We start from the raw sequence: 25,820 nt of genomic DNA, 5'->3' as shown, positions 1-25,820 counted from the left end.
GTATGAAGAAAAGATTGTGTATCGCATGAGATGGGAGAACATAGAGCCTGACCTCTCGACCAAACTGGCAATCTCCGAGCATATGTAAAGCATAACCACATATTAAACAAGCTGTATCCGCAGTAATACCTCTCCAAGCTGTATCCACATATTAAACAAACTGGCGTCGTTTCTTTGTAGCCCCTCCACGTTTCGAATAACCAACCAAATGCGGTCGTTGATCCCAAGATTCCTTTATGTGAACATTATATCCACTCCTAATAGTAAGTTCACCATTAGTGGACCACTTCCATAAACCTTAACTGGGAGAAAGGTATATATTGGAACCGATTTAAGAAGTAAATATTCACTATTTATTATTGTAGTAATTAATCGATTTAATTATAAATTGTATTAGTAACAAATTATAATTAAAAATAGAGCATCAGGGATCAATAATGCAAATACAAAAAAGTGTATTGAGGAGTTCATTAGAATGTTTAATAATTCAATGTTTCCATATATGCTTTCCTTCCTTCTTTTATAATATGAGTTAATTGCATTATACATCCTCAAACTATAACCTTAATTATAAATTGGTCTCAAAACTTTAAAGCATTCTAAGTACATCCTCAACTATTGATGTTATATTAATAAGGTTCTTCCATTTCTAAAATTCATAATTTAACCGTTAAATGATACGACAAATCTTATGTGGTAAAGTTTAAAATGAAAAGTTAAAAAAATTATAAAAATGGGTATTGTAAAAATATTGATTTTGAGGTTTTTGAAGCTTTTACAAAAGTTTTATTGCTCACCCTTTTTTTTTTCATTTTTACTTTATTTTTAGTTTTTACTTTGAAATGTTATATGATAACGTTTTACTTTAAAATTTTCATTTTAAATTATGTCACATAAGATTTGACATGTAATTTAGCGATTAAATTAACGGTTTTAATAATTGAAGGACCTGATTGATATAAAACAGATAGTTTGAGGATGTAATTAGAATGTTTTAAAGTTTGAAGGCTAATTTAGAATGAGGGTCATAATTTGGGGATGCTTGGTGCAATTAACTCATATTATATATGATTAGTTTTCTTACCCGATGCAAGAATTAATTTTGTAGAAAATTTTATAAATTTTTTAAGATTTCACAGATAAAATAATTGTTTAAAATTGCTTTATGATATATTATTGTGTATATTATGAAGAGCAGCCCAATTATTGTCCGACTATTGTAAAGAAAAAACGACTTGAATTACGCTATATTTTCGCGCAATTTGTAATAAGAAAATCTTTTATTTTTTTAAATAAAACAAAAAATTAATAAAAAAATTATATATAAAATTTTTATTGGAGGTAATTAGATTGTTTGAGTAAATCTTATAAATTGTTTATAATTCCTTATTCTAAATTGGTATTTATGAAAATAATTTATTTATTTTTGGTATTTTTTATTTGTTTTATAATTCACATTTAAGATTTGTAATTTTCTCTTCTAATAATATCATTTTTAAAGTTGGAATATAACCTGTCTTAACACGACATCCAACCTTTATTGGTGGAAATAATTTTTATACTTTATTGTTTTAAAAATTATTTTATAAAAGAAATGTTTATAAGTTTTTCATATTTATATTTTTATACAAAGTTTTACTTTTTTATTTGCTTTTCTAAATTAAGTATTATGGAATATTAGAATGGTCTTCGCCTACTCTTTGTATTGGGTTGATTATTTATTTTTAGAATAAATTACAGTGTAAAATTTTAAGAGTTAAAATTATCTCAAAGATTTTGTACTCTTCGTATATTTAGAATTTAGTTTCTCTACTTTTCGAATTCAAAAATTTAGGTCCATTTGTTAACACTATTCGAACTCTTTTGTGTTAGTGTGACATTTTGAAGAAAATAAAATAAATTTGGTATCCATGTACCCAAAAAATATCATAACGGACCTGAATTTAATAAAAAAATTTAATAGTGCTAACAATTCTTAAAAATTTACATCATTGTTTTAATTATAATAAAATATTTAGACTAACTAATGACATTATAAAAGTTGAGGTATCAAATTATGTCAAAATTAAAGTATATAAATTAAATCTAAATTTAATTTTGAATGAAATATAAGGATCAAATTGAAATTTACCCATTAAAGATGTATTTTGGTTTCACTTTGGAGAAAACAATGAAATAAATATTTGGAGAGGAAGAATTTAAGTGATATGAAATTGGAGAAGAAACAATTACATTAATGTATGTAGTTTATAAATAAATTTGTTTAAAAGCAAAAAAAAAAAAAAGTTCTGATTCTTCTTTCTTCAGGTCCCATAGGAGAATCAACAACAGCTACCCAGAAAGACCCTGTTTCTTCTGCTCATGATGATGGGTCTGCCCAAATCAACCCCCCCCCCCCCCCCCCCCCGCAAAATCCCTTACAGCTACAGCTAAGCTCCCAAATCACCCAAAACATCTTAGGCTTAATTAATGCTGGTGATGAGGTGATGCTTATGAACCCAAATTACCATTGCATCAAATGATGTATTGGTTTTTACTGATGATGCCATCCCTTCCTGGACAGTGACTATGAATTAAAGGGTGGAAAATTTTCCACTTGACTTGGGGGGTGGGGCAAGCACACTCATTCCTTATGTAACTAAGAATAAATACATAAGCAACATACCTAAATTTTTTATTAGTTTATTGCTAACATAAAATTGGTGTTGGTGTTTGTTCTCTTTCCAGTGAAGTTAACCATTAAATTCCCCCGGAAATTCAAAAATATTATTTCATAATAACACAAAAGGCTGGAAAACCTTCCAATGCCAAAATCCCTTTTCCAAAAACTTTTCTCATCCTTTCCTTTGCATGGAAGATAACAATGTGAACTAAGACCCTGGAAGGCCATAAATAAACACATCAAGAAAAGAAAGAAAAACCCAGAAAGACAGAATTGCTTTGGGCAACCCGAGAAAGCCATACTTTTCTGCATATCTTGGTTCATGTACAATAATATATATGATGGTTTCGTAACCCTTACCCAAATAAATCAAAAGAAAAGAAAAACATCTGAAAACCAGAAGAAGAACATGTCTCTAAGCCCACCTAGAGCTAGGGTCAATGGGGTCGATGGGGCCAATGGGGCTAATGGGGCCAATGGTGCAGCCCCTGGGAGGAACTACCAGCATTACTGGTGCTACCAGTGCCATCAATTTGTTCGGATTGCCTCTACGAATCCTCCGGAGGAGGTTGTCTGCCCCTTATGTTCTGGTCGGTTTGTTTGCGAGATGGAAATCAACAGGCCTAGGATGGTTGTTGACTTCACTGCTTTTGATCCATCCCCTGAAGCTCGTCTGTTGGAAGCACTCTCTCTTTTTATGTATCCTCCAATCAGGCTATTCGGTCTTGGTAATTCTGATAACCAAGAACCTCAGGGCAGGCGTTGGTTGAGACGTCCGAACAATTTACTAGAATCCGAAGGTGAAAATTTGCCTCGGGAGCGTCTTCGTAGGCGCAGAAGCCGCAGTTTAGATGGAACTGATGATAGAGAACAAGAACCTGAATCTCTAGGTCGTCCTAGGACTTGGATTATTGTTCGGCAGCCGGGTTCTTTTAGCCTACCCGAAGCTGAACCAACTTTGCCACATGAAATCCCTGCACTCCCTGCCCCTGGTCTTGATCCAAGGAACTTCTTTTTCGGAACCGGACTAAATGAGTTGATTGAACAACTGACACAAAATGACAGGCCAGGTGTACCCCCAGCCCCGGAGTCAACTATCCATGCGATTCCGACTGTAAAAATCACGGAATCGCATCTACGCGACGACTCGCAATGTCCGGTGTGTAAGGAGGAATTCAAGGTTGGTGGAGAGGCAAGGGAGTTGCCTTGTAGCCATATATACCATAGTGATTGCATTGTGCCTTGGTTAAGGCTTCACAATTCTTGCCCTGTTTGCCGCCATGAGTTGCCGGTTAGCAGTACCGATGAACAATTGCCGGTTAGCAGTACCGATGAACAATTGCCGGTTAGCAGTACCGATGAACTATCTAGCAGTGACTATTTTTCCGAACCCGAGGTTTCTTCCAACGACGGTAGAAGATGTTGGAGGCTTAGGCAACTGGCTAGCAATTTGTGGCCTTTCCATCGGAGGCATCGGAGAATTAGCCCACAGACTGACGAGTCTCCTGGTAATGAAAATTAATTCCAAGTGATTTCATTTTATAAATGCAATATATATTGTATTAATCAATTAAATAAGATGAGGCCTGAACTTGATTTAATTTTGTGAAAACATTAAGCTGTGCAAAGATGATCATGAAACAAATATTATGCTCAGTTAATTAGACTTTTATGATGCAGCCATTGATGTAAATCATATATTATTGCTATTTATAGACACTGAAATCCTGTTTGACTATGTTTTCCAGCAGTTGAACTTGAATCAAGGTCGCATCGTTGCTGTATTCTTTAGGATTTTATAGGCAGCTATTCACTTCAAAATAACTGTCTGTAAAATCACTAAAAGCTGCAAAACATCAGTTTCATCATCTCTATCAAATACTTGTTTTAAGGAACACAATGTCGATTTGATTCAACCGAAAACTAGTGAATTATCGGAACTAAAATGTTTATCTTTTAAGCTCTTTACATTACAAATGTGATCAATTTAATCTTCAATCTCTTTTTTTTTTTTTTGGAATAAGAAGTGAAATAACACAGTGCAAATATGCCGCTAAACCATGACAGCAGTAGCGCGATTATAAGGCGCTCCATCTCGATCACGATCAATCAAATCCCGGAGAAACCCAGGAATAACAACAACGACTTGAACGGGTGGCGGAGCATTCACCCCTGCTTTCGCTAAGCTATCCGTTACTTGGTTAGGCTCGCGCAAAATATGCTGGAATCGAACATGCCAAGGCCTTTCCAGCAGCTTCGAGATGACCCACACTAAAACCATGCTCCCATCCATTTTTTAAACAATATTGGTGCTGTAATATCTCCATTTACAATCAACAGCGAGGTTGAAAATTTTCTTAAAAGGTGAGAAGTAAATTATAAATGTTTGAGGGAGTTAAAATGTAAAGGGACTATCTGTTTTCTATCGTGTACAATGAACTTACACAGATCTTAGACTACTGTAAGTCCGTTCATGTCGGTAAAGTTCCTAAGCAAACGAAGCGAGTCCAAGCATTTAGTTTATTTTTCCCACGAACCTGATCGACATTAACACAAGCTCGGAATCCATGTAAATTCATCATATACCGCAATAGAAGAAATGAAGACCACAATGAAGGCCCAGAAAAGTGAATGAACAAAAGCTGCCGCCGGCGATGAAAAATAGAATAAAAACAGATGACAGCAAAAGAAAATAAATTTAAATATCTAAAGAGCCCGTACACTTAAAAAAAAAAAAATCAAGGGTGTGTTTGATTAATATAAAACTTTCAGTTGTTAAATAAGATAAGTAACGGTTATTTAAGAGATAAAAAGTACAAAATTGATTTATTTTATTAAAAAATTAAAATAAATTATTTTTTAAAAATGAAATAATTAAATTACCATATATTTTTTATTCAAAATTATCTAGAATAATATAAAATATTATATTAATAAGATTAAAATTAAAAAAAATATTTTTTAAATTAATATTTACTTTTATCAAATAATATAATTATATTTTCTATCTATATTTATTAATTTATCAAACAACTTTTTAATATAAATTCAACAAATATAAAATTTAGCAATAAAATTTCAGTTTATTAAAGGCACATTAAATCTTCCTGAAAAGAAGTTATATCCAATTGAGCATTTGAATGTTGAAAATCCTATCAATTAAGCCCTTTGGTTGTTAATGTAAGGGTTTTTTTTTTTTAATTTAGTTTATTTTTTCCATATATCATGTGAGTATTTTTTTTCTTTAAAAAGTTTTAAAAGAGCATAAAAAATATAGAAAGTTATAAAAAATTACAAAAATATAAGAAATTACAGAAAATTATTAAAAATAATAGGAATTTACAAAAAAATTATATAAAAATGATATAAAATTACGAAAATATAAAAAAAAACTATAAATATTTTTCTAATTAGTATTAAAAATTAAAAAAATATTATAAAACAAATTTAAAATATATGAAAAAAAAGTATAAAAAATATTGGTCCATAATATTACTATCTATTCCTCAACCCCCACCACCTGAGAAAACTTTAGTTGATTCGTCCTCACCATTGTGTTGTTGATCTTTGTTGTATTCGTTCACGTGGACTTCTTGAATGTTTGCATTGCTCACGAGTGTTCTCTCTCCACTATCGTAAAAACCCGTTAACTATCATGAATATCATCAACGACAATGCTATCGCAAACAATGATAGTGCTAGCATTTTCAACTAGGTTTTCATCAATTTCTGTTGTGATTTCTATATATATTTTGATCAATCATGATGATGATAAAATGATGATTGTGAAAGAACTAATAAGGTGGTGAAATAGGTTGGGAGGACAAACCACAATTTAAGGATATATACAAAATTTTAGATTTTTTATATTTATATCTATTTATAAATTTTTGTAAATTAATAACTCTTTTATTATTTTTAAAATTTTTATATTTTTTATGTATTTTTTTATTTAAACAAGTTATTCAACCATGAATAGATGAATTAAAGTAAAATTATCAACAAACCACGATATTTGACATGGTGGTTACTCACCTCTTGCATTAACTATATGGTTGGAGATTTGATTCTCACTCATAGTAGTGAAACACATCTCGTGACTAGCTACTTATCTTTTCGGATAGCACCAAAATATTATAAAAAAAAGAGTTAAATTCTGAAGAAAATATATGTTTAATAGCAAAGCCACGTATCTATAACAAATATTGTCCTAAAATTATAAGATCTAAATTCAAATATTATCCGAATTCAAAATATGTAAATTCAATGTTGCGAATTTCAAAAACAGAGGATTTTCCTATAGAAAACTTTGATTTGCTCAACTTCATCTATACAGAGTCTGAGTGGGACCAAAGATCCAAAATTTAGACCCCAGCATCCCATATGTTGAATACAGAAGAGATGGGGTCCCTCTCAATAGACATAGTCCAAAGTGAGCAGATTAGAGATGAAAGCAATGAACCAGGAGGGAGTACCAAATACAATGTAGAAGAAACAATTGGGGATGGAAACCCATGCCTTCCATTCCACTACAGGACAACACATATGGTTCACACACTTGGATAATGCTCAATGTAATTTGGCCTAAATCACCTATATAATATATATCCTTCTTGCTTGTTTAACAACCCCATTTCATCACTTATGTTGGCTCTTAATCAGTTATATATGTATACATATGTTGATATGCAAATATAAAAGAATTTTAGAAATTAATTTAAAATATTAAAATTTTATAGCAATCAGTTATAATAATTATAATAACACTTGAATTACTTATTACCTATGCTCAGTTATGAAAGATTGTCAGTTTTTGTCATGAAAAACCTATACACTTGTAAAGGCATGTCATGAACAACTTAGCAACATCTAAATCTAGAGAAGATTTGGATGTTGGTGGTCCATTAATGGAAATTACTATGATCTTATGGCAGATAGTATGAACTGTGAATTTTTTAATAAGAAAAACAGTAACTACATATGGTTTCAAGTTTCAACAATGTCAATAGTTTCTGTAAAAGTATTATAAAAGTCCTTGTATTAGGAATTGGATTGTATTTTGTCCCCTCTATCTAAAAATTAGATAAACTAGTCATTGTACATTAGATTAAAGAGTAAATTAGTTTTTTCTTATTAAAAATTTCATCCATTTATACTGTTAAAGACTTGTGTAGTTGATAGAATAACCAGATAGTGGCGTGTATAACATGCCACGAACACCTCATGCTGATGTATAATAATAGATTTTTAACAACAGAAATAGATACAATTTTTAATAAAAGAATTAGTTTATTATTTGATTTAATGTACATGAATTAATTTACCTATTTTTTAAATAAAAATAATAAAATGTAATTTAACTCTTAATACAGTGTTTCCATTATAGTTTTCCCCATTTCTAACAATAATAAACAATATAAACAGGGGTCTCCCTCACAGTTTCCAAAGGCCAGAGAAAGTAAATGGAATAGGTGTAGCATGAAAAACCCTAGCATTTAACAAGAAAAAAACTTATTTCTTCCATTGATTATTGATAACATTAAAAATGACACACTTAATTTGCATAATTTATACATAAATTGAATGTATAACCCCCCCCCCCATTGGAGAATCCAAAAAAATGTTTTCATCTCCGTGTGGGATTTCTTCTCCCTACACTAAAAAATACACTTGAATTAAATATATATGAAATATATGTCACTGTCAGTAACATCTTCAAGCAACAACTGAAGATCATCAATGAATAGGAATGGACCAAAAAAAAAAGAATGGTTAAATCCCTTGACTTTGCCTTAGGGAAAACTCCATAGACGAATATCACTTAATTCCTCATAAAAATCATCCATCACTGTCGGTGGATCAAATGGGACTAAGTTGAACATTTGATCAATGTACTTTGGAGATTGTAGGTCATCAAAGGAGGTGTACCATGGTTCCATCATGGAAATAGACTCAAGTGATTGTATCAGTGATACATCATCAACTTGATCAGACGGTGAAGAAGCCATTGATGGGGAAGAAACTAATGAGGATGGAATAGGAGATACTGGTGCGGTGGTGCTACTGCTAATGCCATTGTCAGGGAAACTATTAGCTGCTGCGGCAGCAGCAACTCTTTGTATTGATTTAGGAGACATAATGGCATCAGGAATGTAATCAAGGGATGTGTTAGGGAAGTTGAGACTTGCAGAAGAACCTTTGAGGCATAACAGTGCAGCATCATAGGCTCTAGCAGCTGCTTCTGGTGTAGAATAAGACCCTAACCAAATCCTTGTTTTCTGATTTGGTGCCCTAATCTCTGATACCCAAGAACCCCAGCTCCTCATTCTTACACCCTTGTACTTCTTCTTGCATGATGATGATGACGGTGTCATTTGCTTTGATGCTTCTGCTTGTAATATCTTTTGTTGATCCCTTTTCACCATTGCCAACGACAAACTTTCAAGGAAAAAAAGATCAATATAAGTTGATGATGAACAATTTGCAGTGTGTACTTGTTGAAGGATCAAATGCTTTTGGTTTTTCTTCTTTTAAAGAGATGAATGTGGGGTAGTATTTATAGATGGGGGAGGGGGGGGGCTTAAGTTGGAAGATCCCTTGGTCAATCACTATGGTTCCACATATATGAATATAAAAAATAAACATAGAAATGGCTGACAGACAGATATTTTAAAGCTTTATATAAATGGAAATCGATATCACTTTCCTGCTATGGCTATGGCTGGCTGGTATAGTAAAATATTTTTAGGTAAACTATACCCATTAGTCATTAAATTATAGGTTAATTTTTATTTTGATCACTTCACCAAAAAATATTATAATTTAGTCACTAAATTATTCAAAAATTTTCATTTAAGTGAATTATTCAAAAAAATTTATTTAATTCACTAAGCAATTAAATTTCTTTTAAAAGAAAGTTTTGCCAATGAGCTTCAAGCTACAATTCGAAAATTGGTACAGTAGATCAATACCCGTCAACAGGTAGAAGAATCTACCTAATTAGATCCACGTCGATCTAACGATCAATGTTAGAGATTAGAGAAAAAAAACTATTTAAATTCGGTCCACTGATTCGTGATGTCCTAAGTTGTTCATAAAAAAAAAAGCCTAAATTGTAGAAGAGAAGAGGAGAGAAAGTTTTTGATTGGTGCAAGCATTGCAAACAAAGAAAGCCATGTAGCATTAATTTTAACACTCTAATAACTTAAATGAAAATTTTCAAATAGTATAGTGATCAAATTGTAACTTTTTTTAATTAAGTGTTAAAAATAAAAATTTACTCATAATTTAGCAATTAATGATGTAATTTATCCAATATTTTTATACCAAATGCAGTGAAGAAATGTCAATTTGCGAACCTCTTACTCAACCTACTTGTTGATTAGACGTCAAATAGTTTATGTTCATTGACAAATTACAGCTAGAAACCATTTTTGAAACATTCAAAATTACATCATTAATGTGGACAAGTTATTCCTTAAGACTTTCATTTGTAGAAAGATTTCATCAGCTTCAACGTATGCAATTAGTTTCCACATCCCAATGGCTATATCTCTGCTGTAACTTCTAATAGAAATGGCAGTTGAATTGGATTTAATGCACTTCAGGAACTCCACATGCAGACATGCAGTAATCAAAGACTAAAAATATTATTAAAAATTTGAAGTTAAAATGGCTGTTTGCAGAGTTTATTAGACTTACCTAGCAAGCCACCTCCCACCCCAGTTGACACCCAGCAAACTTCTTTATTATTATTATTATTATGTTTTACTGTTCATGTCATGGCTAAATACCCTTTTCTTTATTTGATATATGCTAATATGTTTAGAGAAAATGGGGGAGAGACAAACATAGGATTCTTCATAGGCACTTTCCAGAGTTTTTATTAATCAGCTGTTAGGGTGGATATATTTAAAAGATTTTAGAATATCATATCTTATATAGGTAGAAAAATGAAAAAGATTTAAGTATAACATGTATAATTGCTCTTATATGGATGTAAGGGAGAATGTTAGATATATTTTTTCATATTAATATTCAATTATAATTGAGATATGAAAAAAACACAATAAAACAGTCATTGCAAATGTAAGATATTTTTAAAAAGAGAAAAGAAAGATAAAGGCAGGCAGAGCCAGCTATTGCTGCTCTGTCTCGCAGCTCTGAAACCGCGTCTCTCGGCCATCAGTTCTCATGCAAACAGTAAAAAAAAAACTCAAATTTCTGTTTAAAGTATGTAGAGTGAATTAAAAAACACATGAATTATCAACCGTTTGAAGCTGTTTTGGTTAGCTGCTTAGGCATGCATGACTTGACTTTGTTCCCAAGTTTCTCACTGGGGTACTGCTAGTTGCACACCCAAAATCAACTACTGGTCTATTGCTTTTTGCCTGTCATGGGGGTGCACATGCGTTTCAACCTTTTTTGGGGGGACAAATTACCCTTTCTAATGTCAGGATTATGGACCAAAACACGTATATGGATGGGATGAGCCAGATTTTAGTTGGTTGTGTTTGGTCACGTAGACATTGTGATACGAGTCACAAAAGCCCAAATTCTTGAAGGCGAGGCCCAATAAGCAAATTCCCAGCCCAATCAAGAAATCCATCTATACTTAGTTGAAAATCAGGCCAAATTGTCAAAGTGGCCCAAGTTGTAAAGTTTTATTTTTATTTTTATTTATTTATTTATTTATTTACTTAGTTTAAATTTTTATGTCAATATTCAGTCCAAGAGTCCCAGATAAAATGACCTTTGACCGAATTTCCATATTAAAATAATTAGAAGTTTTTTTAATTTTAGTTTTCTAATTAGATTAGGACTAGTTATAAGGCCTATTTAAAGGCATGGCTGTCCACCTTGTTAAACACTTATCATTATTATTAAAATTTCAGATTTGTTGAGAGCAGAATTTTCTTTGAGTTTTCTCCAAGATTTTTCTCTTGAGTTTTCTTTAGAAGTTGTTTTAACAATCTTGTGATTGTGGGAGCCATCTTCAACCTTCTTCTTGCCATTGATATTCTTTGGAGGGGAGATTAGAGCCGTTTGAAGGGAGTTGTGAGATCTTTCGAGATTTCAAGGCTTCTTAGGACTTATCTTTTAATTTCTTACTGTCAATTCTTTCTTTATTTCTACTTGTGCTGAATCATTATCTAATCTATTTTCTGTTCTTATTGTGTTTTCAGCCTTTTTCTATCTTAAGGAATCAGCCCAAAAATCCCCAATTTCTAGGGTTTTTCCATACTCTTTTTGGGTGAAATTAGATTGTCGAAAATTGGGGAAAACTATCTTGGTGTTCAATTGGGCAGAATCACAATCTCCTTGAGGGTTTTAAGAACCCTAACACTTATTTCTATTCTCAATTTGATTCTTTGCTGATTTGGGGATTTTATTTCAGATCTGAAAATTCAAAAATTTAATCTTTTAATTTTCTGTTTCGTTTCAGATCTAATTGTTTAGGGTTTTCGTAGGAGTTTCCCGTGACTTGGCAACTCGATCTTGGTCCGCGCGTAACCCCGTATCATTTGGTATCAGATTTTGGGCGTTTTGGGTGTTCTTGGTTGATTTCTAAACTGATCTCTATTTTTTAAATTACAAACAGCAGTTTTACCCAGAAAAATTTTCGAAAAAAAATTCATTTGAGTGGGTAAACGTTTTCTGATTGATCTGAAATTTTACATACATATTTTTGGCACTGTTATTGAATATACAAAAATATTTTCCGCAAAAAAATAAGTCGAAAAAGTCAAAAAATTGAAAAATACGAAATCCAATAAAAAATTAAAAAAATATTCAGCGGGTTGAATTTGGTGCCCAAATTTTCCAGATCAAAAATTCAATATTTGAAGACATTCCAGATTTAATTTTGTGATTTTTTGAGATCGGGAACACCTCGAACGAAGTTGTCAAGTTACTCCGCAGTTTTTCGGGTTTTCTGTTTTCAGCAATTTTTATTGATTCTTAGCTGTAGGTTTTCATTTGTTTACCTTTATTCTTCCTTTACGTTATCTAACACCTTCTTGTTTCTTGTGTTAGTAGGATTTAAACGTGTGCACAACTTCTTCCTCGGTGCAACACGAATCAATTGGTGTCTCGTCAGTTTTTGGCATCCTAGTGCAAATTAGGATTCTTTGGTAGTTTGGTTCACACTCTCTAATTGGTTGATATAAACTCTGATAAAGAACTCACAAGATTGAATTCGACCTCATTGAGAATTTGATTTTTTCTTTTGAGTGATTAACGGTGAGGTTTGATAACTTTTATTTTTGAGTGTTGAGTGTTTTGCAGGTTTTAAAAAAAAATGTCTACAGGTGATAATACTAGTGACATATTTAAAAAATTCCAACAACAGTTGGACGAACAGGCTGCTGCACTTCGAGCGTTGACTGCTACTATCAATGAGGTGCGGTTGAATCAAGAGCCTCAATATCGAGATCAAATTAAAGACGATGTGGATAACCAGCCTCCTGCTCATAGGCGCGCTCCTCGGCGTGTCCCTAGAACTGATTATGATCTTCATGATCGTGGACAACCCTCTTTGGCAAAACCAAAGAGCGAGCAGCAACGAGAACATCTCTTTCATACTCGCTGCCATGTACAAGGTAAGCTTTGTAGAGTTATTATTGATAGTGAAAGTTGCTCGAACGTAGCCAGCACGACGATGGTGGAAAAGCTTTGCTTAACCACTACCAAGCATCCACGACCTTATCAACTACAAGGGCTTAGCAACGAAAGCCAATTTAAGGTCACTCAACAAGTGCGCATCGCCTTTTCTATCGGTAATATCAAGACGAAGTCGTGTGCGACGTAGTACCTATTCAAGCCTACCATTTATTGCTAGGAGAACCATGGCAACTGGATCGAAAAGTCACTCACGATGGTCGTACCAATAGGTATTCTTTCAAGCATCAAGGAAAGAAACTTACCTTAGTGCCGCTCACTCCGGAACAAGTCCATGAGGACCACATCAAACTGAGAAATTCTGTTAAAACAAGTGAGGAAAAAGAAAAAAGAATGAAAAAGAGCAAAAAGAGATTGAGAGTGAAAAGGAATGTGAAACAGAAAAGAAATTTGAAAAAGAAGTTGAAGAAAGAAGAGAAAATGAGTTAGAAAAGAAACAAAAGAAAAAGACGAGGAAAGGCTAGTGAGGAATGTTTCCACTAACCAAGATATGAATTTTTCTTGTGTTGCTACTTTTCAGGTTCCTGAAAGATCGAAAGATAACTTTCAACTTCAATACCTCTCAAATGAAAGACGCTTTCATACGATCAACTTAGGCAAAGATGAAATCACACTACATGATCTCGAAGGTAAGCGAGGTAAGGAAATTTTAGAAACCGAGTCCAGTGCAGATTTGAAAATTATTGATAAAACTTTTGGTGACTTAGTTCTTAAAAGATCCCCTCATTTTGATCCGATTAATTGTTACTCTTCGATTGTGGTTGATAAAGTCATTACGAAAAGAAGCGTGATTTGTTATTCTCTTGATTTACCTTGTGTAAAATCCTCGAATTTGTCCAAATCTGTTTTGGAGAATAAGGTAACGAAATTTTCCAAATTTGTTTTCAATTTATATTCGTGCCTTAAACAGTTTATGTGGTTGTACATGAAGTTTGAGTTCCATTTGACAAAGGTTAACTCAACAACGGAGATTCGACTACACTATGCCCCCGATGAGCGAAGGTTTGTTTTAAATGAAAAAGGTAAAATCGACCCTTATTCTTCTGCTTATCGAGGTAAGATGCTTGAAACCTTTGAAACACTTTTGTACTCCTCGGATAGTGATAAAGATCGTGTTGATGAACACTTAGATCGAAACGTGCTTGACTGTCCTATTTTATTTATTCTATCTGTTTTGATGGTTGATAAAAAGATTCTTGTTTTTGATAATGCATGTGTGAGTGAATCTATAGACCGTCGATTAATGCATGGTATGATTATGCAACTCTGTTCACCATGTGAATCTTTTCAAATACCTACTTGTGACGATTATGTTTACCATTTGATTTATTACTCGCAATTTATTCATGGTTTGTGAGAACAATGTGAGACGACTGAATGCCTTAAAACATGTCCATCTTTGTTTCAAATATTTGACGAGGCAGTGGTGAGTAAATTAGATTGTTTGCATGGTAATCTGAATCTGTCCATTCACATGCGTTATACCTGTTCTGTTATGCTTATGATTGGACTACAAGCTTGTTTCCGTTGCTATTTACTATCTCATGGCTATTCTTTTCAGTGGACTCAATTGCCATTAGTCCCGTTCGATAGAGGAAAGTCGAGTTCATTTGATTTTTCAGATTCGAGGACGAATCTTTTTGAGGAAGGGGGAATGATACGAGTCACAAAAGCCCAAATTCTTGAAGGCGAGGCCCAATAAGCAAATTCCCAGCCCAATCAAGAAATCCATCCATACTTAGTTGAAAATCAGGCCAAATTGTCAAAGTGGCCCAAGTTGTAAAGTTTTATTTTTATTTATTTATTTATTTATTTACTTAGTTTAAATTTTTATGTCAATATTCAGTCCAAGAGTCCCAGATAAAATGACCTTTGACCGAATTTCCATATTAAAATAATTAGAAGTTTTTTTAATTTTAGTTTTCTAATTAGATTAGGACTAGTTATAAGGCCTATTTAAAGGCATGGCTGTCCACCTTGTTAAACACTTATCATTATTATTAAAATTTCAGATTTGTTGAGAGCAGAATTTTCTTTGAGTTTTCTCCAAGATTTTTCTCTTGAGTTTTCTTTAGAAGTTGTTTTAACAATCTTGTGATTGTGGGAGCCATCTTCAACCTTCTTCTTGCCATTGATATTCTTTGGAGGGGAGATTAGAGCCGTTTGAAGGGAGTTGTGAGATCTTTCGAGATTTCAAGGCTTCTTAGGACTTATCTTTTAATTTCTTACTGTCAATTCTTTCTTTATTTCTACTTGTGCTGAATCATTATCTAATCTATTTTCTGTTCTTATTGTGTTTTCAGCCTTTTTCTATCTTAAGGAATCAGCCCAAAAATCCCCAATTTCTAGGGTTTTTCCATACTCTTTTTGGGTGAAATTAGATTGTCGAAAATTGGGGAAAACTATCTTGGTGTTCAATTGGGCAGAATCACAATCTACTTGAGGGTTTTAAGAACCCTAACACTTATTTCTATTCTCAATTTGATTCTTTGCTGATTTGGGGATTTTATTTCAGATCTGAAAATTCAAAAATTTAATCTTTTAATTTTCTGTTTCGTTTCAGATCTAATTGTTTAGGGTTTTCGTAGGAGTTTCCCGTGACTTGGCAACTCGATCTTGGTCCGCGCGCAACCCCGTATCACATTGTCAGGCAAATGGGCATTGATATGCCTAGCAATGTAGAAAGGTCAAGAAAGGCAGAAGATAAGGAAACTGTTTGTAAGGCAATAATGTGGAAATGAATACACATTCTACTGAACAGTAAAGCACTTGAAATTCCATTTTGGTCATGAACTTTATAGTTTTGAATACGTACAAGTATTAAGAAAAAGATAATAAAGTGTTTTATATATCTGCATATGCAATAAAGTTTGATAATGAGGAAGGGCAGTGACAGACAGAAATATTAAGTAACGTGTACACGCTCTGAAATGCTGTTTCCAATGATAATTCATGTGGGAAAAAGAAATAGTATCGGCAACCCGTACAAATCTTGCGTCTCCCTGGTCTCTTTCACATCCTGCTCATTGTCATACACTTGGGAAAACACTAATAATAAATAATAAAAGAATGAATCAAGAAGGCATCCCTTTCTTAAATTAATTGTGAATTATCACCCACTATTTAGCGAATAATACCATCAACGACGACTGTCATATTAAGTTCATCTCATTTAATGATCTCAGTTTCACATACTCGGAAACCCTCGTAGAAGTCACATCTAAACAACTCCCCAAGCTTACTATCCTTTAGGAAGGTCATATCTGGTTCTGACCTTAAATCGATAGTCATCATGAGATAGAAGCCTACTTAAGCCCTTCTCCATGTATACATTCCTCCTCCACCAAAAACGCCACACAAGCACTAAGTACTGAACTCTACTCTAGTGTCATTGGGACATTCCTCAACCATAAGCCTAGCAACTCTTTGCACCAATCACGCTCTCATTTTAACTGTGAAGTCCTCCATAGTGTGAACTGCGACAACTAGTCAGTAACAACTTTTGTATTGTAACAATTATTATTCAATCAAGTACTGCTGATGGTGCTGGCAGGATCAGATTTGCAATAAGCACATGCAATTTAAAATAATTTCGCTGCACATGCTTGAACAGTGTTTTTAATCTTAAATTTGTCAGAAATTAAGGAATGAAACAAGGGTTTAGTTTCTTGGAAATGAGAAGGTAATTTCATTTTCTATATTGACCACAGCATTTCAATTTTATATATAGAGGAGGAAGAAGTTGCAGTCTAATAATAGATAAAAGGGACTTCATATATATATATGTGTGTGTGTTTTTCAACTTGGATGAATTAATATATGAACTAACAAAGCCGAGTTGAGAAGTTTTTGTTTACTTGAGCTATTTCAACACCATTGACAAGCTTTTTTACATAATTGCCAACAAATAAAACATTAATGAATGAAGATTCATGCTTCTTCCCCATCTCAAGTCTCATCAAATTTATAAAATTTTATTCTCTTTTGCTTATTGCTTAACTGGCATATTGACAATACCGTACTCTCCCATCACAAATCCGTACGGGGTGTATCGAGGAAAGTGAGAACAAATTAATAATGAAAATTTTCAGCATGAATAAGGATATGGAGAATCGAGGCTGGCTTAGCCAACTGGAAAGTAGAGTGGACCAAAGTCCATCTTAGCATGAATATTGAAATGGGTAAAGGGATGGGCGAAAGTGCTGAGAAGGTTTACATTTTACAAAGGTGGTGAAGTATGTTGGATGATAGAGAGGCAACATCCATGTGGGTTAAGGACTTGCAATGGTACCTTTGAATTCTTATCCCTTTTCTGGATAGAGAAACTTCCAGGAAAAAAAAGGGGTCAAATCTGCAACAACAACCATATCCAGAGTGATATGGCTAACGTAAGGCTTGCACTATAGATAACTTGTATTTAATAAATATATACAATGTATTTACAACCCTCTTTTAACAAAATTTTATTTATTTATTTATTTATTTTTTAGAAGTATCTGAATATGCAGTCCAACAACTTCTATTTTGTATCATAGATATGGGCAAGTTGCAGAGGAAAAAGGGGAAATGTAGTAGAGAAGTAGGGGTTGCATCCCATTGATAGACCCCAAGTTCTTGTATGCTACCATTTTTGCTGAGATTTTTTTTTTGGCTGTATAGCAAAAGTTCAACCTTATATTATGCTTGCCACAGAGATTCATTGGCTAATAATATTTATTTTAATGAATGTATTGGTCATTTTATGGAAAATAGAAGCAATTAGGAAAAGGATTTCAAAAATAAAATTGCCTGAGATAAAATATTTAACATAAGACATAATTTTGTAAAATATTTATATTTTTTGTTTTGAAATAAGTTTTGAGAAAGGTAGTGAATGAAAAAAAAATTCAAAATATAACTTAAAACTCTTTAAAATTAAAGATATAAAAACTCGAAACATTTTGAAAACTCGGAAGAAATATAGTAATGTCTAAAATCATAGTTCCTAGATATATCACATTCACAAATAAAGTTAGAACCTTAAAAATATTAAAAGAAAGAGTGAGTTCAACTATTGAGTAATTGACACTTTTCTTTCATCGAATTATGTAATTGCGAAATTGTATATCTAGATTTCGATAAAAAAAATGCAAAACGTACGAGTAATACATAATAACTATGAGATGTGGTATGATAGTTATTCACCTCATCTTTTAACCATGAGTTTAGGGGTTCGATCCCTATAGAAATGAAGCATATTTCATAGTCGCTATAAGAAAAATAGGAATTATCAAACTTAAAAACTATACATGGTCTGTTCAAAAACTACACTACAAAAAAAATAGGAATTATCAAACTTAAAAGTATACACAACGACAATCACTTTACAAATCGAAAAGTTTTTGCGACAATTTTTATCATTTTCAAATATAATTTTTTTAGCAACAACTTAATTTATTTGTTTAATTATGTATTGAAATATTTTTAACACAACGATAATATTTCAGTTACAAAAATTATTATATAACAACAATATATTGGTTGCATTCCAAAAAAAAAAAATTGGTTGCAAAATAGAGTTTGCAATAATATAAATTTAAATGCTAAACTTTTTATGTAACAACATTTAATGATTGTCAAATATTATTTTTCGACGGTATTTTAATTGATAGTGATTATATTAAGCAACAGCTAAATATCATTGTCAAAAATTTGTTTTAACAATCATAAGATGTGGTTCTCAAATAACTTAGCAATAATAATATAGTTAATTTTTTTACGTAACAATATTTATATGGTTGTCAAATATTAATTTGCTATGACGTAATATTTAGTTAAATTTAACAATCATGATATTTGGTTACATTTTTCTAAGCTTAATTCACGATTTGGCTTTTGAAATATACTTATTTTCTCATTTTAATAATTAAATTTTTTGTCCTAATTTGATACTTAAAGCATCATTTCATTAAGATTTTTAGTCATTTTTTAAGTGACCTTAAAAAAACTTTAGCGAATAAAAATATGACTCGTCACACTCTTCGCCATTTTAACTTTATTTTGAATGAAATAAAAAATATATATATACATATCCGTTGAAAACTCAGTCTCCATGTTTTCCTTTTATCTCCTCCTGTCCTTCAGCATCAAAATCTTAATTTTTTTCTTTCATCTCCTTCCACCCATCAAACTCCTCCCCTTCCCTTCTTTCATGTTCTTCACTGTGTATTCAAGGGCAAGCTAGATAATCACAACCCACATTGACAAGCTTGCTCAACTTCTGATAGAGAAAGAAACTGTTGATGGAGAAAAAGTTAATGAGCCTCTTCATTGATGGACAAGCTGAGCCTAAACTATATGTTTCTTAGTTCGAGATTGCACATCTTTGACTTAAGTCTCCATTGCGTTTCTGTTCTCGTATAAGAATCAATTCAAATGTCATACTTTTTCTTCTGCAATTAACAAAAGCCACGAAGCTGGTTGCAATTACACACAACAGTTAGTGTCATTATACTGTGGCATTTTATTTATTATGGAATTTAAGGATCAATAAGAAATGCAAAGACTTGAACAATGGCAGTTCATATTAACAACAGTGACCATGAATCAAAATGGAATGCTTGCATCATTATGTTTTTGCTTTTTCAATAAGAAAAGAAAGATGTAATGAGTGATGACAGAGCCAGTGCGAAAACAATTCCTTCCCTGGGTAAAAATAACATTACATACTTGGAAAAAAAACCATAACCACCACCATAATAGTGGTTTTAAAATCAAAATAACACGCTATAGTGGTATACTTCAAAAGTTAAATCGTGAATTAAACTATTTTTGTATACATGAGTGAATGTCAGTGTTTTCTTTTTCTTTCTTTTTTCTTCCTTTAATCTTCTAAAAGTTGCAGTGCTGGTCAGCCCTCTCACTGAACACAACACAATCTAGCTTGCATGAGATTAGCATCTTGATGATTATCCCTTGGGCTGCCTCATTTGTAAGATGAAGTCTAGTTTTAGCTGGAATTCAGTGTTGCAGAGGTTAACATCTGTAGTTTTACAGCTTCAAATGTAATGATTAGTTTTAGCTGGAATTCAGTGTTCCAGAGGCAATGTTCTTTTGTTTTAAAACTTTCCCTTAAGCTAAAAATCATACATTCTTTATTAAACAATAAAGATATCTTCAGAATTCATGAAGGATCTAAGCATAGACTGGTTGGGAGACGAATTAAAAGGACAAAAAGATTTGCCATGAAAAATGTTATCTACCAAAGTTAAATATGATTCTCCCAAAGTGTACTTCATTCCATTGCAAAATACAGTCTTTTCGAATTGTAGTTACTGCTATGCAACTGTTCATGACAATCTATTGAATGTTTCCCCACTTATTCAAAACATATACAGGTCATTCAGTGTCTTTCCCATGAACGGCTATGGAGCTTTTTGTAAATCACATACCGGTGAAGCACTTGACTTATCCAGAATCTGATTTGCTTCGATCTGAATTGATGCAGAAGCGGATAACGTGAAGCATTTCAACCCTGAAATGGTTCCGATTTCAGATACTATGAAAAAAGCTAAACACCAGAAGTGAGAACCAAAGTTATCTGAACTCAAAATGACTCAACTCGGAATTCAGTTAATTTACAGATAAATGACAAACAGATTGCGAGTCCTGACCTTAACATAATCTAAATTGAAATAATAAGCTATTATAGTCAGTTTCTTCATTCTTTCCCAAGCTATCTTTAAGATGCCTCAGTTACTCTTGTTTCTGGCTATTTCTCCCCTCTGACTCCCATATTCCTTCAGACTTTTCTCTTTTTACACTCCATTCTCTCTCCCTACTTACTTGTTCTATGTCCTACATCGCAAGCATAATCTTGAGGAGCAAAAGTATATTGCTGTATCCTATATATACAACATATGATGCTACATTTTCCTCAAACAAAAAGGGTTTATCCAAAATATGTCTTAGAAATTTTGTTTATGGTATGAGGTGTGCACATGAAATTTTGATTTTGGGATATATGAGTTTATATGCAGAAGACGTCTATATGACATATCAAATACAAATTCTACAACTCAAAATAGAACACTAGTCGACTCCAAACAAACTCAATAGTATGCATATGAACTCCGAAAAAAAAATCTAAGCCTCATTTAGGAAAATGGTGAGACAAAGGACAATAGAACTCATGAACAGCCGAACCGACACCACTCCAACAGCAAAATAGATTCTAAGATGAGATTCATGCTTTCATTAAATTCTGATCATTCAACAATGTCAGCTACATCTTGTTTCAAGACTAAAAGGAGTCTAATTAGGTATTTGGGATACCAAGTCTAGATTGTTAGTGGTCACAGATCACATGGATTTCTTACCGGTTGCCTTATATTGATAAAATCCAAGCCAGTTCATATTACAGAAACAAAACCATGATTTTACACAAAGTACACAGCAACAAGCAAGACGAGATATTGCTACTTACCAAAAGAACAAATATTGTTGATATACTATATAATAGCAGCAAGTAGAAGATGACTGATCTTACCATGACACACTGCACCCGTGATCAATTATTGACCGGTTGAAAGCATCTAATAAGATTCTCCTTTAAAGGAACTCAGAGAACTTATCACAGATTCATACACTTCAATTCCCCTCAAGTACACTGTATCTTTCAGGAACTGCAAGACAGAACCATGATGAGAAAAGAAATGATGCCTAATAATAAGAAAAATGATGATATGTTTGCAGTTAGTCGAACCTCGTTATGATCATGCAACAGGATGGGAGTGTTTGTCATTGGGGAAAAACCAAGAGTAGGAATTCCTCTTTGTCTCATGAACCGTGCATCAGTTGTTGAAGCTAAAATTTCAGGCCTCGAAAGTTTTCCTCCAGCCGCCTCAATAGCTTGCTTGAAAACAGGCCACCATGGATTGGAATCATTTGTGAGTGTCATTAGAGGGCGGTCCAGGTAATCTCTTATCGGTCCTTTTTCAATTAGCTACCAAATCAGAAAGCAATTAGCACCAGAGAAAAATGTATCTAACATCTGCAGTTGATATTGCTTGGCAGTATAAACTTGATAATTTAATAGCAACTGGCATCACTCATCATCTCTATATCAGAAACAGATTTTTCAGCCAACAGTACATAAAATTCTATAGCTAAGTCCTTCTCGGGTTATGCCTGCCAATCCTAATAGGAAATGCCTATTCCTCGAGGAGGACCAGGTAAGACTGCCAAAGCACAAAAATGAGCAGGCACTCGGAATTAAGAAAAGCAAAGCATGGTTGTTAAACAGCCAATCAATAGTTGAAAACATTGTCAGCACATATTTGAGAGGAAAAAAGGTCAAAATGCAAAGAGAGTTTAATTTTGCACCATTAGATGTTATTGATTCACATCAGCATGATTGTCCCTCAGATTTTTCTCTCTCCATTTTTCCATCTTTCCTACTATATTTTTTAATCCTTCAACTTTTACCCTCAAATTTTTTTCATCTTTCCAATTCTCTTCCCACCGTACCAAGCAAAGCCTTAATTTTGCTTATAATTTTCTCCGAAACAAGAGTTTGGCTCTCCTTGTGCTAGAGAGGAGAGTTCCTAGCAGTGCTTCTATTCATAAGGATACAACAGAACATGTTCGAATACTAGCCATTCCAGAGATGATTTTGTGAGTAGAAAAAAAATTGAAAGGAACATTATAAACAGTGGCTCTACCGCTCAATCATGGGACACCATGTATGTTACAAGTTGAGTACAGAAATAGCGTTTGTAGCAGTAAAGAAAACAATTGATCACATGATACTGAATATAAGAATAAATTCTTTATACTCTTAATATTGTTCAGTGTACATGCCAACCCAAAACAAGTTAGGAATGATTAACAAATGGATTGATTACTCTGCATTTCGTTAAAGCTAAGGTTCTTCGAGTTCAATTATAGGAAACAGCCAGTTGCTAGATTCAGCAGACTACTTCACTTAATCAGATTTCTTGAAAGAATAGAAAACCAAAATCATGCAAATAGTCTAGAAACAAATTAATGATAAGACTTGATTGCAATCAAAACAATCAACTTAATTGCTTAAAATAATAATGTATCTGCAAACCATCAATAATCAAAATCATCAAAAAATACATACTGAAAATTACCCTTTACCTCATATGTCATATTCCTTCTAGCAGGTGCCCATTCTTCAGCAATTCTTTTCTTGATAAGATCAGGATCAGCAGTAGGTGGCAACCTAAGATCAAATCCTGCCTCAGCCTCAGAAGGTTGCATGTTCATCACAAATCCCTGCATACAAACAAATTTCCCCATCATTAGCAATATTGATGAATCCATATTAGCATTAATTCTTGTTTAGAACACACAAATATCGGACACTCACAGTTGGGGAGGGTATCCCAGCTTTTAAATAAACAGGATTAACCGAAATAACCTCAGAGTTCATAGCTTCCCCAGATTTAACAATATCAAATTGACTCTCCCTAAACTTAGTAATAACTTCCACACTCTTCATCAGATTCTCCATTGCTCCATTATCATACAATCTAGAACCATGCCCAGGATCTCCTGTAGCCTTTATTATAAGTCCCCATGGTGACCTATCAGCATAAAACACTCTAAACTCTTCGCCAGTAGAAGCCTGCCCTTCATCCAAAACGAACCCAACATTCAAATCCTTAAACTCTTTGGACTCAGCGAACTTAGCACTCCCATCAAACCCTCCAATTTCTTCATCAGGGACATAAGAAATATGAACAGTTCGTGAAGGAGTAAAGCCGTTAGCCTTGAGGTTGCGAATGGCTTCCAAGTATTGCATAGCGATGCACTTGTCATCTTGAGCACCGCGCGCGTAGATTTTACCGTCAGGGGCGAGAGTGGCGGAGAAAGGAGGGTAGATCCATTTGGAAGGTTCAGCCGGAACGGAATCGAGGTGCGAATTGAAGAGAACTGAGGGAAGAGAAGGGTTGGAGCCAGGCCATGTTAGAAGGAGAAGTGGTTTAGAAGGGGTGAATTCAAGGGTTCGGGCATGGAGTCCAATGGCGTTGGCTTGGGATATGAGGAAAGAGATGGGGTCAGCGTAGCTTGGATTGGGATGAGCGGTGTTGAATTGAAGGTAACGAAGGAATCGAGCTATGGGAGTGTCTTCTTGGGAATGAACTGAGAAGAAGAGGAAGAAGAAGAGTACAAGAAGGCGAATACTGGGCATAGTTTTGGCACTCGAAGCGTGGAGACTGCCAAGTGAAGTGAAACTGGTAGTGGCAAAGGTCCCCAAAAAGTTTTATTTAGTTAACTAGCTGTACTTTCTGATCCATGTTTTTTCTTGCAACATTTGACTTTCGATGCGTACTTCAGTGTTGTTAGAATTGGGCTATCTTACCCAGACCCAACAAAATAAATAAATAATTATAAAAATAACTTTAGTTAAAAAACAATCACCTAAATTAACTTAAATGAACAATATTAGAATATAATAGACACTAAATGGCCGACACCCACAATATCTCTTACACAATCATTGTCTCATAATTGTGTCAAGGAGTAAAAGAAATAATTTTTTTGGGTTTTGGACATTAGATGGTCAATATCTATGTATTTTTTTTCAAATCATATTATATTGATATTCATTTAATACCAGTATTTAAAAAAATTTTAGGGTGCTAGATACTGATGGTCAACACTTTTTTTTTGTATAATTTTTTTGGGGTTTTGGATAGTCCATGACCAGTACCCCTTTATCAGATTAAAAAAAATTTAGATTTTAGACACCTTATAGCTAACACCCCTTTTATCAATTTTTAAAAAAAATTAGGTTTTGAACACCCCATGGCTGGCACCCCTTTTATCAATTTAAAAAGAAAATTGGGTTTTGGACACCCGATGACCAACACCCCTTTTATCAATTTTTAAAAAATAGGTTTTGGACACCCCATGGCCGGCACCTCCATTAAAAAAATAAATATAAATTTGGTGTCGACCTTTTCCTTGCCTACACTAGTAGCATATATATATGGATGCTTTTTGGGTTGTGGTATTGTAAGTAGAGGGAAAAAATTTATTGAGGGTATCCTGCTGAAGAAAAGACTATTATAGTTACTCATCGTCTGATATGCAAATAATATCACACTGTATGGTTAGAAACCTTGCGCCCATCTTTGCAGGTTGTTAACTCATCTTAAATTGTTTGCATATCAAATTAGGAGTAATTGTAATGTATATATGTGAAGTAGTGGATCCCTTGATTGTTTGGGGAATGTACCATCAAATGGAGATACTGATTATTGGGGTTGAATTATATATTGTCATGTGTTAATAGAGTTAAATTATATACTATCACGAGAACCATAAAGATTATACCATCAAAGGGCAGAGATACAAATAAATTTTATATCAGCACTTTAAAATATTTGTTTTTTATTTATAAATCAATTTGGTTTCGTATTATTATTTGTTTGAATTTTATATTTTTTACTCATTAATGCAAACA

The 25,820-nt window shown here is 33.2% G+C and overlaps 3 protein-coding genes across 3 annotated transcripts; 1 reads left to right on the top strand and 2 right to left on the bottom strand.

Moving 5' to 3' along the window:
- Window positions 1-2,771: 2,771 nt before the first annotated feature.
- On the top strand, window positions 2,772-5,056 carry LOC121213984 (E3 ubiquitin-protein ligase RZF1). The gene is made up of 2 exons (XM_041087535.1): window positions 2,772-4,170; window positions 4,411-5,056. The coding sequence occupies exons 1-2, from the start codon at window positions 2,985-2,987 to the stop codon at window positions 4,452-4,454; spliced, it is 1,230 nt and encodes a 409-aa protein (XP_040943469.1). The 5' UTR covers window positions 2,772-2,984; the 3' UTR covers window positions 4,455-5,056.
- Window positions 5,057-8,156: 3,100 nt separating this feature from the next.
- LOC121213983 (ethylene-responsive transcription factor ERF014) lies at window positions 8,157-9,260 on the bottom strand. The gene has a single exon (XM_041087534.1). It carries the CDS (start codon window positions 9,085-9,087, stop codon window positions 8,455-8,457), a length of 633 nt encoding a protein of 210 aa, XP_040943468.1. The 5' UTR covers window positions 9,088-9,260; the 3' UTR covers window positions 8,157-8,454.
- An 11,335-nt stretch (window positions 9,261-20,595) lies between these two features.
- On the bottom strand, window positions 20,596-24,653 carry LOC107922227 (aminoacylase-1). Its single transcript, XM_016852144.2, has 5 exons — window positions 23,718-24,653; window positions 23,486-23,623; window positions 22,086-22,325; window positions 21,870-22,005; window positions 20,596-20,855 (listed from the first exon to the last, which is right to left on the bottom strand). Exons 1-4 carry the CDS (start codon window positions 24,540-24,542, stop codon window positions 21,916-21,918), a joined length of 1,293 nt encoding a protein of 430 aa, XP_016707633.1. The 5' UTR covers window positions 24,543-24,653; the 3' UTR covers window positions 20,596-20,855; window positions 21,870-21,915.
- Window positions 24,654-25,820: the final 1,167 nt, after the last annotated feature.

This window comes from Gossypium hirsutum, chromosome D01 (assembly GCF_007990345.1).
Source record: "Gossypium hirsutum isolate 1008001.06 chromosome D01, Gossypium_hirsutum_v2.1, whole genome shotgun sequence".
Taxonomy (NCBI): Eukaryota; Viridiplantae; Streptophyta; class Magnoliopsida; order Malvales; family Malvaceae; genus Gossypium; species Gossypium hirsutum.
This window is presented reverse-complemented; position numbering and strand designations above follow the sequence as displayed.

Coding starts and splice junctions, on each gene's coding strand:
- LOC107922227 (XM_016852144.2), bottom strand. CDS start 24,542: ATGCCCAGTATTCGCCTTCTTGTACTCTTCTTCTTCCTCTTCTTCTCA. Junction 23,624..23,717: donor CTGGGATACCCTCCCCAACT/GTGAGTGTCCGA, acceptor GTTTGTATGCAG/GGATTTGTGATGAACATGCA. Junction 22,326..23,485: donor GAAGGAATATGACATATGAG/GTAAAGGGTAAT, acceptor CTGATTTGGTAG/CTAATTGAAAAAGGACCGAT.
- LOC121213984 (XM_041087535.1), top strand. CDS start 2,985: ATGTACAATAATATATATGATGGTTTCGTAACCCTTACCCAAATAAAT. Junction 4,171..4,410: donor ACAGACTGACGAGTCTCCTG/GTAATGAAAATT, acceptor TATGTTTTCCAG/CAGTTGAACTTGAATCAAGG.
- LOC121213983 (XM_041087534.1), bottom strand. CDS start 9,087: ATGGTGAAAAGGGATCAACAAAAGATATTACAAGCAGAAGCATCAAAG.